The 11,368-nt window shown below is 33.4% G+C and overlaps 1 protein-coding gene across 1 annotated transcript in view; it reads left to right on the forward strand.

Moving 5' to 3' along the window:
- The window catches only part of PLXDC2 (plexin domain containing 2), a 498,104-nt gene extending 487,962 nt beyond the window's left edge, over positions 1-10,142 (forward strand). Inside the window, 1 exon segment of the mRNA XM_074192955.1 lies at positions 794-10,142. Coding sequence (XP_074049056.1) covers positions 794-910 — 117 coding nt within the window. The 3' untranslated portion in view covers positions 911-10,142.
- The last annotated feature ends 1,226 nt before the right edge of the window (positions 10,143-11,368 follow it).

Genomic DNA, 11,368 nt, shown 5'->3' on the forward strand with positions numbered 1-11,368 from the left:
AATAAAATCTAAAATGAGTTTGTTATATGCATATATTTTCTATCAAAATTTATTTTCTTTGACTAATATCCCTGTCTTCAGCATACAGATGACATCTGTAAGCTGTCTTCCATGAGAATTTTGAGTAATAGAAGATTTTAAAGAATCATAAAGTGTTAAAAATCATATATATATATATATATATATATATATACATATATATATATATATATATACATATATATATATATCATAAAGACACAGTTATCTCACCCTAAATAAAGCTTAGACTGAAGTCCAAGTATTTTGACTCTAGATTCAGGGGATTTCCATTACATTCCTGTTGACCCCTATAATAAATTATGTCAAAGAGTAGAACAGATGACACATTAGGGAGATTGTTTTGAATTGTCATCCATTCAGTGAAACAAACAAGGGGAAAAGGTGCTAGGGGCTGAAGAACATTATATTATTTGTATCTTTTGCTGTGAGTTAAAATTTTATCGGTTTTGAAAACTTTGAAAGATGAAACTCCATTTACTAATGCAGATCTGCAACTCATGTGGAACTAAATGGTCTGAGAGTTATTTAAAGATACCAGGAGACCAATTTGTGACAAAGAAAGGACTTGAACCTGCCTCCAAGGACAATTTTATATTCACTATATCTGAGTTATATGTATTATTAATCCCATACATAATAAATGATTAAATGTCATTGAAAATTTATTTAAAACAAATTAATTTTCCCCTTTCATAACATTTAGATTATCTATCCTTACTCTTTATACTTGTTTTCTTGTTTTTCCCATTAGCGGCGTCCCAGCAGATGGCCGGCAATGAAGTTTCGGAGAGGCTCTGGACACCCTGCGTATGCTGAAGTTGAGCCTGTTGGAGAAAAAGAAGGTTTTATTGTATCAGAGCAGTGTTAAAATTTCTAAGACAGAACACCAGTACTGGCTTACAGGTGTAAGACTTTAACTTTGCCTATATCTTTAAAAAAATTTTAAAAAATGAAGAAAAAAATAAAGGCGCCCTAAGCTGCTGTAGCCTGAACAAGGGACAATTTCTGGATCAGCCTTGCCCATGAAAGCTGGGGGAAAAGAATTTTTAAAAACTCCAGATTATACTGTATGATCATTTTCTTTAAAGAAATGGCGTATGGTTCACTTAGAACATTCCCAGCGGACTGGTCAGACCTGGTCAGACATGACTGCCGTGCTGTTGGCTTAGGTGTGGGGTTGCATAAGAATCAAAGGAAGAAATAAAGCTTTAGTTCACAAGGGTTCTATCCCCTTTGGTTCATATTTTTCTGGGGTCTCAAAGTTAATAGGTTTTGCAAATTTACAACATTTTTTTAAAAGGAAAATACAATAATTAGTATTTTAAAATGGGAGGAATAAACCAAATCCATGCAGGCAAAAGAATGATTAACATGCAAAACAAGCAATTTACTATCTTCAAAGATGAAAAATGGCAATAGAATTTTGGTTTTCAAGGTTCACTCTCACCTGTTCAAAAAAGTTCATAATTCCAAAATGTGAACCATTTTCTCAAGAGGAAGATTAAACTGTGCCTCCCACTTTTTAAGAGATACATATCTTCTCCATCTGTAGCTTGTAAAGACATCACAAGTTTTAGATGAACTTTGGCAAAGAAGCACCCAAAGGTATCTTTGGCAAGGAAAACTTTCTGTTTCAAAATATTGAATCTGAAATTTTTTTTTATTTGTGAAGTGTTACCTGCATAGTCTACCTATGGAGTGAAAAGATGATAGAAAAAGAGACAGGAAGAGTTTCTCAGGCATTTCGTGAAGCAAAACTATTGAGGGATTTCAAACAAATGGTGTCAGTTTGGGTTTGTTTTTTATATTTTTTTTTGGTTAGGTCACTACTAATGGCCTTTTTCATTGTTGATTCTTGTCTAAGAAGCCATTCAATTTCCAGCACACATCCCCAGAGATTTAAAAAAAAAGGAAATTGATTCAGAACCCTGCTGATTCATACAATAATTTTGTTTAAAGCACATAGTAGTTGCATAAATATAAATATATATAAATATAAATATATTTTTGTTTATAGCTAACACAAGGCAGGCTCTTGTGACTGTTAAGACTGCATTTTGTCATCTGGACAAAGAAAATGGATTGCATTACTGCATACATCCATTGAGTTGTAAAATAATCCTTAATATTAGAATATTTTTATGTCCCATGGGGAAAGTGGTTCATTCTATTGCAGTGCCATACATTTTCCTGCCTACATGAGCCACTCTTCCACTCACATTAACCCTTTCCTTCCCAGATTAGATAAAGAAGACATTAAAAGCTCCTTAAATGAGGCCACCACTCAAGCAGGTCTGGTTAGACTGATCACAATCTAGATTGTGAACATTTCTGGGAAAAGGAATTTTCAACATTCTTTGAGGAGGAAAAGGGTTAAATATACACTGAACTTCTAAAGTTGAAATTCAAATAGTGTGTGTGTATAATTCCATTGCCATCTTGACTTGTGAACCCTTTATATTCTGTTCAAATTGATTCCTGTTAAGGTATGGTGTTCAACATTTGCAGGTTCAGGTCTCAAGTAGCACTCACATATTGTAAGTAGCACCTTACTAACATTTTAGCATGTATAGACATGTCTGAATCCAATGAGTTCAATCCATTAATAAATCCTGATTCTCCTTAATAACTATCTTCATGAAGTAAACCAGTACTGTTTTTTGTATAGCAAAGTTTGCTTTTTTTAAAAGAAGTTATCCATGGTGTTTTACCCTTTATTTCCATAAGTTATGAAACAGTCATCTTAGAGAATTGAGAAGCAAGTTAAAATGAAAGTTAAGATGACCATCTTATAGCCATATGACTTCTCATTTTGTATGAACTGTTCCAAAACATGCCTTGTGGGGTAGATTTAGTTAAGTAGCAATAACCAAATGACTTGCCAATTTAACTGGTGCAACTGGTACTCTAAGAATATTTAATGAGCATGTAGACAACTTCCTTCTGGGATGAGATACTTTGCTCTGGATGGTTTTTACAGTAAATTTGTCTTCCATGGGCAAAAATTGACAAATAATTTTGTCTAGCCTTTACTGTATGATTTCTTGTACATTAATGGAGGAAATAGAAAATATTCCGAAGTTTTCACAGGTTATTATCCTTCATTTGTATTGTAAGGACTGAAACTTCTGTGAATATTTTTTCACAACTATAATCCAAATTACTTAATTTGGCTAAACCATGAAACATTCAAGACAACCTCAAGAGTAGGAAAAACATCAAAATTTTGAGAGGGCTATTTGGAAGAAGTCCTGTCAGGTCACATTGAAATTTTATTATAATTAGATAGTAGATAGCAACCTGAACTGACATCTTTCCTCTTTCATGCAATTAGATTTCTTTCTATATCCCTATTTTCTGCTTAGATTTCCCCTGCAAAACCAAAGAAAAATTTTATATCATTGAGTATAAAATGGAAATTGGACTTCCTACTTAGTGTGACTGTGTTAATAATTATAAATTTATATATATATATATCACTTGATGTGTATTGTGGCACCCAAATCTAATAGCCATGTGAATTACAGTGAGGTAAAACAAAAGAATATCAAGAAAAATACCAATAGAGAAAATAAGGTTGAAATGTTTCTTGATTTTACTGAGCTATTATAGCATATGAGAGTTGGTGTTGTGGATCTCAAGAATGACAAAGGGCTGATGAACCTAGCATACTAATTTGTTGACATTAGAACTCCTCAAGAGGAAGTAGAACAATTATTACTGAACTGCTATAAAGCCATAAGTTAACTCTCCAACTCCTTTAGACTTGTTTCCTCATAAGAATATAGAGAACATCACATTGCCTTGATTATTACAATTATCAACATCCACATTAGAAAAGAGAAATATGAGAAATGTCAACCCAAGTCTGACACTAAGATGGAAAAATAGACTAGTACCTGTAAAAATGTTTTCTTATTCCCTTTTCCTTTTGATTAAATGAGTTATTTCAATTGAAGCATTATAAATATTTCCTCTGAGCAGGAATCCAATAGGACAATTCACAATGCCTTCTTTCTGTTGGATATTAATTTAATTGCATAATATTTATAGGAATATTGACCTAAACATGCTGTTCCAATTCTGAATAATCTAAAGTTTTCTCTTGATTTTTACAATCCCATTCCCTCATTTTATAACTGAAGTAGAGATGGTTTTGCATTAGTTAGCTATGGCTAAGATTAGGACCTAGAATTTTCATTAAATTTTCATTAAATTTTACCATCTACCAATTCTGAAGCATAAAGTTAAACTAATGGTTGCATTAGTTAGGCAGTTCATCTTAAGGCTTATTGCATTTATGCTAGAGTTGGACAATCCAAATGTCTCAATGGTATCTAGGATATGTGAAGAGGTCTATAAAAAGGTCTTCAGTGTTATGGGTTTGACCCATGCCAAAAATATGGCAAAACATGGACAGGAGCTATAAAAGATGAAAAAGTATAACTCAAAATTTTGGAGGAAATAACCCAAGTGATATCTCTATCTAAGGATTCTCTAATAAGGAGTAACAGATAGCCTCCTGGCCTAGGTTATATGAATATTTAGAGATCTGAAATTTGAAAGCAGCAATTTCTGATGCTATACGTTGTTATAAAACAGATTTCTTTGTACTTCTCTGTTCTGCTTAGATATCCAGAAGGAAAGTAACGCAAGTTTTTCAGGGATGATCCTGAAAAGGACTTGATTGGGGCTTACCATTCAGAAAAATTCAGTTTTAAACTCTGTGATAAACTTCTTTTAGTAAATGACTAGGGAGTAGTTAAGACTTGATTTCTAGCTTGGTCATTGACTAAATGTGTGATTCTAGATGTTATTTAGTCCTTGGGAGCCTTAGTTTCCTCATCTGTATAATGGGGACTATAAATCTGCCTACCTCAGTAGTTTGCGATTCAGAGGAAAGAGCACTGCATCTGGATTAAGAGAATCGTGTTTCAAAATTTGCTTCAACTGCTTTTTACCTGCCTAACTTTGGGCAAACTATAGAATCTAACTGAGCTTCATTTTCCTTATTAGTTGATTGGACATGTGACTTCTGAGATCTCTTTCAACTCTAGTCTTATAATCCTAGAGTTGTTATAAACATCAAATTGGTTAAATAACATAAAAATATCCCATGAATGACAAAGTACAGTACACAGATGCAAAGATGACAATGTTCCAAATCTCATTACAAAGCTTATTCTTAGTGTTCTGCAGTATAATTTTATCTCTAACTGTAATTATTGGTCCTTCCTTGGCTTCTTTTCAATTGGGTCAGTTCTTCTGAAGAATGCTGGGGATTATAATGCTACTTTATTGCATCTTGGTTTCTTCATGATACTGAGGTTGCTAAATGTTTTATTCACCTGTAACTGAAAAGTATCCCTAAAAAGTTTTAGTTAGCTCTGTGCGAGTAGCTTATTGCCTTTCTTGTTTCTAATCACTATTCTTTGCCAGGGCTTTAAACAGTTTGTGATTTTTGATCATAAGTAATCTTATTTGTCCAAATGTTGAACAATTCAGACTGTTGATGTCACATGAAACATATGATCTAAAATTTCTATCCCTTTTAAGACATCGTATTGCTCTTGCAATAATATCTGAATGGAGAATTTTTATGAAAAATTAAATGTCATAGCATGGCTGTGTCATTTCATCATTATTTACAGTGATAGAATAACCACATTTGCTAGTCCAATTTAAATAGTTTCTAGTGTAGCATCATGAGGGATGGAATGGATAGTAACTTTCAGGATTACTTAATCCAACCACTTTATTTTAAGATGAAGAAATAGGTCACAGAGAGAAGATTTGAATCTGAGTCATCTTCCTTTAATTCCAGTGGCCTTTTTCCATTACTTACTTTCCATTTTATTTGTGATATTGTTTCACAGTTGCTAAAGAAATTATGAGACTACAGTTTATTTGAATCTTGTTCTTTTGAGAGAAAACATTGCTATACTTTTTTTTCACCAGTGTTTCTCTAATGGCTTTTCAAATTTTATTAGCTTTAGGTTTCTTAAAAAAATTCCAGAAGCAAAGCAGTTTTGGCAGGGTGTTTTATTGTTGGTTTTTTTTAGCAATGTGAATTATACACTGAAGCTCAATAAAAAACTCGAAATTAAGAGTAAGACTTTTCGGTTCCTATTCTTCTCTCCCTCTTTATCAGTTAGGTTTATTAATCCATCCCCTTCATTAGGGCGGCAGTAATATTAAAGTCAGGCTTTTGGTGTTCAATGTACCACTGAAATCAATTGATTATCATTTTCATTTTTTCAAAATTCTGGAAGCTCTTTCATCAGGGAGATTCTTAACATGGCCAATTTTAGAAGGAATGACCTTATGGCATTGATCATTGCCTTTTAGGAAAGGAGGGAAATCTTCCTTCAGAGGTATATTGTAATAGCTGATTAACCTTACTATGTTGGAAGATGAAGCCATAGGCAATCTACATTGCTGGTATAATGGCTGATTTAGAAATAAACATTTCTCAATATATGGATTTGCTTTCTTTCAGACCTTACTTTCATGTATCCTTCCTCATAAGTGTTTGCACACTACACCCACTGACGACCTGGTCACTATTCATCATCTGTGCCACTGTTTTTCAGCCTCAAACCTTGTAATTTACTTGAAATGTGGAGCAGTCTTCTTGACTCATCTTTAGCTTTATTCAGCAATGGAACAAAGGGAAAAACAAAAAGTACTTGAGATCTCTCCCTCAGAATGTTCCTTTATACTTCTTCCTCTTATTTCATTAAAGAATTGCCCTGGGTTAACTATGTTACAGAAATGATTGTTACAATAGGTGGAGCAGACTGTGGTTTAACATTGACCTTTTCCAGAAGTGCTTTCAATTGCCTTGCTCATTTAAGCAAGAAGATTGACTCTCAGAATTTAGAATACTCAAGACAATCTAATGTGTCATTCACATTACCATCTCATTTGTGTACTAAACTATCAGTAGGGTTTTTCCCCCAGTCGACCCCATAATTCTATCTAATCTGGTTATCATTAAGTATAATTATTATGATTAGCTAACATGGGAAAGAGAATCTATTAAATATGCCATGGTGGGCTTTTGGAAAACTTCTGAAATTTAGAAAAATCAAGATGTGAAGGAACAAAGAACTATCTACATGTGATCATAACATCACATCCAACTCTACATGGAGAGATTTAGTCTTACTATTAGCCTCAACCAAAAGAAGAAAGTAATGACATGAGTTTCGACTAGAACTTACCTCTTTTCCCAAATATGTAGAATTGCTGAGTAGAAAAATTACTTTAAAAATCAATGGAATAATGCATTAAAAAAAAGTTCTGCCTTAATGATATATTCATTTTGGTCTTCAGAAAAATACTTCATGGATCCTTTCTATTACTTTGTTACAGTGATTTTTTTTTATAAAATGGTACTCTCCCTTACTTGTAATTAATGAATAAATCAATAAGAATTTGTTAAGTGCCTACAAGCTGCCCAGTTGGGATTGCAAAACAATTGCTTTCCATGATCTAAGTGTCAATAAGGAAATATGCAATTCATATTTATAATAGCATTTTACATATTTATAGAATTTAATGGTCTGCAAAGTAGTTTACTCATCTTTTTTGATCTGCATGACAACCCTAAGAAGTAGGTATTGTTATTATATTATTATTATTATCATTCTCCAAATAAGGAAATGAAAGCACAAAACAAAACAAACACATGCAAAAAGATTTAGTTGTGAGTTTCTTCGGTAAGATTCCTGGCTCCAAGTCCAACACTTCATCCATTTTGTCACCTTATTCTTACTCTATTAAGACTTCAGATAAATTACCAGCTCCTATCCAGTCCCTTAGCTTTCATTACAAATATTGCATCATTGCCCTTTCTACTTAAGGGAATGGAATGGAGGAACAGAATGTTAATCCTAATCAGCAAAATTCCTGATACTGTGTCTATCTGTCTTCTCAACCTCAGTTCAATGGATCATTGTGCAATTGGGACCACATCAAAGTCTGGACAGATTTGCATGCCTATAATAATTGTTTTTATAATGTTTTGTCCTTCATTTTTGAAGACTGCAACATCAGGGATATGATGTCTTGGCAAGCACATGATTTGGATTGGAATGAGGGGTTTCTGGGCTAAGATACCAGCTTCATTTTCTTCTCTAGTGTCATCTGGGTCCAATAGGCAGATATGGATCAGGACATCTGGAGATGGCCCTGGATGTGAGGCAATCAGGGTTAAGTGCATGCTAGAGGCTATTGGGCTATCCATGTCTCTACAAAATAAGAAAATAGTCGGAGGGGTGTGAATTTGACCTAACACTCATCTCTCTTCCTCCAACATGGCAACTTTACAGATTATATAATTATGTTAGTTTGGGTCTGAGGTCTAACCAAGAATGGGTTCCCTCTTACCCACTGCCTTTATAATTGAATAAAAATAGATTTTTGTTGTTGTTCTTTTATGTCACAGGAAACTACAAGTCACAGACTTTTCCTGAAGGGAGAGATGCTAGAAATCTGATCTAAGTCTGGAGGAAAATCACATTTTATAGGCCTCACTTCAGAAATTTCTTTGAGACCTTATAGTATAGTGCAACAATATTTACATAGAGAATTATAAGAGGAAAAAAAGTCCAGAATAATATATTTATAGTTCAAAATCAAGTCTTTTCAGATACCCTCATTTTGACAACACTGAAGATGACAAGTCTTCCTTGTTAAAAGGCATTCTAATCATTTAAGGAGTAATGAAATCTCTTCAAAGTCATTTTATATGTACTGGAATATGGACACAAGTGCTCTCTTCTGGTTGGAGAGAAGCTTTTTCAATGGCCTCTAAGAAGAAAAAATAAAGCAAAACCATCTCTCTCACTTTTCTGAATTGGGGATAGGAGAAGTGTTTGGCCAGCATCTTGGAAAACTATTATATTCAAGGCAAAAGAAAGGAAAAAGGCATACTTTCTAAGATGCCAAATGGGATCATGGGAACATTTATTGCCAGGAATTTGTGACTGCTTCTGGTAATTCTGTCTGTTGGCATTTGAAGCATTACAGTGTAAAGGGAGAAAATTCCAGGACTCCACAAGCTACCTGTCCTCACATATTAGTTGTGCTGGGGTAGGGAAGATTCCTACTAGATTTCTAAGTATAATGACTACCTTTCTGTGAATGACCATTAATAACCTATCCTTTGCCAGGCACTTCAAAACTAAGTCAAACGCTTATCAAAATGAAGAATCCCAGACAGGATGATGGAAACACTTGGCTCATGAGTTATTTCACTGTTTCTGTAGGCATTGTGTCTCATCTCGAGGGCCTTGTCTTTCAAAGGAATGTAGGGTTTCTCAAAATTTATCAAGAACAAAACTTGTAGAAATGAACAATTTGGACTTGTACCAGTACTTTGAATAGCATTCCACTTTTTTCCTGCCCTGTAAATGGAAATGTTTTATTCTAGGGCTACATTCTTCAGTAACAGATTTGACTGTTCATTTTGCTTTTCTTGAATTACCTGAGCCTGCAAATGTAAAACCATTGTGTCTGAATTTGCACTAATGAGGTTTGATAGCAAAAGAGGTGTGACATATAGGAGCCCTCTGCTTAAATACAAGAATATGCAGATATTACATTTTTCTATAAATTCCAGATTGTTTTTAAATATAAGATTACACGTCTCTAAGTCTGAATGTATTTCATTATCAGATATTGATTTGTCACCTAATTTTTTCTGGGGATTTCTGTTTTGTTGCAATAATTCATTATATTATTTCCCCATACAGCTTTATGAAACTTTCTTTGTATTTTTGATTTTGGCTCTGCTTACAGGATGTTGGGAATCGTTTCTTGGTAGCAAATCTATAAGAAAGCCAGCATATTGACTGGGAGGGAGGCAGAATTAATATTCAGAGGCCTGGAAACTAGTGATGATCAAGTATTCCTCTTATCCTCTTTATTGATTGCTACTTTCACAATTAATTTCATTCCTCACTTTCAGTTGATGTCAGCAAATTTGGGATTTTAGAAGGGGAGAAGGGAGCAATTTCTGTAACACTGCTGTCAAGTTTGACTACATATTAAACAATAAAAGTGGTTTTGTTTTAATTTTTTAAACACCTTTAGCTATGTCTGTCAGAGTTTTTATTTAGGATAAAATTTATAAAGCATTTGATGTATTGCAAAATATCAAACACCATCATATTAGATCATTTCATATAAATATACATATATATATATAATTTTATTTGTACTGGAGTAAGTAGTACATGTCATAGCACCATTAAATCTAAAGCAGGAAGAGATTCCATGCAACATTAGACAACATGATGATCCCACAATGCGCAAAAAGCTGAGTCTGGAGTAAGGAAGCACTGAATTCAAAACTGACCTCAGATACTTACAAACTGTGGACCCTGAGTAAAATACTTCACTTCTGTTGCCTCAGTTACCCCCAACTATAAATTGGGAGAACCTAGTGAGATAATAATTGATAAATGTATAAGTGTCTGGCACATCAAAAGAGCTATAAAATTGTTATTATTAATAATAATAAAATGAATTATTAATGAAATCACTCATTTTACAGATAAAGAAACAGGAAAGTTAAATCATTTGTCCAGAATCATACAGGTAGCAAACTTCAGAAGTAGATTTTGAATCCAGGTCACCTTACTCAAAAGTCACTGCACATTATACCAAATTAAACTTTTAAATATTCTGATCCATTTTTAGATGCCCAAACTGCAGGTGAGAAAGGTTAAGTGAATTGTCTAAAACCACACAGATTATGAGTGTCGGATGTAAGATTTAAAACCAAATCTTCCTAATCATAAGTTAAGCAGACTGGTCACTCAATTTTGATGTGTTTATTTAGAAATACTCCAAATCATCTCCTCATTGTCCCTCTGAACAAGTCACTACTTTTTCAAAGTATTTATGTTCTTTCCTTAAACAATCTTTCCATCTCTTTAAGAGAACAATGCTAATTAAAAAAAAAGAGTTACTTGCTAGTAAAATCTCCCACTAAGGGTCACCTAAACATGCAATGGCCAGAAACAATAGCCAACAAATAAGACAAAACTCTAAAAAAGTGAATTTGGGAGAAATTGTTCTCAACTAATGTCCACCTAACTGAAATTTACTTGGTGATAAATTTTTTAAACCCTTGATCTCCAAATGAACAACAATAAACTATTTTTGTCATTTTAGGGTTTTTCTTTCCCCTTGAGAATTCTAGTGACATTCTAAGATGGTAAAATTCCATCATCATTGGAATGCCAATTTGTACAAAAACACAATTGAAAAGAAAATGAGAATTTTGGAGTGCAGAACATGAAATTCATTAGAA

The sequence above is a fragment of the Macrotis lagotis genome, chromosome 7, assembly GCF_037893015.1.
Source record: "Macrotis lagotis isolate mMagLag1 chromosome 7, bilby.v1.9.chrom.fasta, whole genome shotgun sequence".
Classification (NCBI taxonomy): domain Eukaryota; kingdom Metazoa; phylum Chordata; class Mammalia; order Peramelemorphia; family Peramelidae; genus Macrotis; species Macrotis lagotis.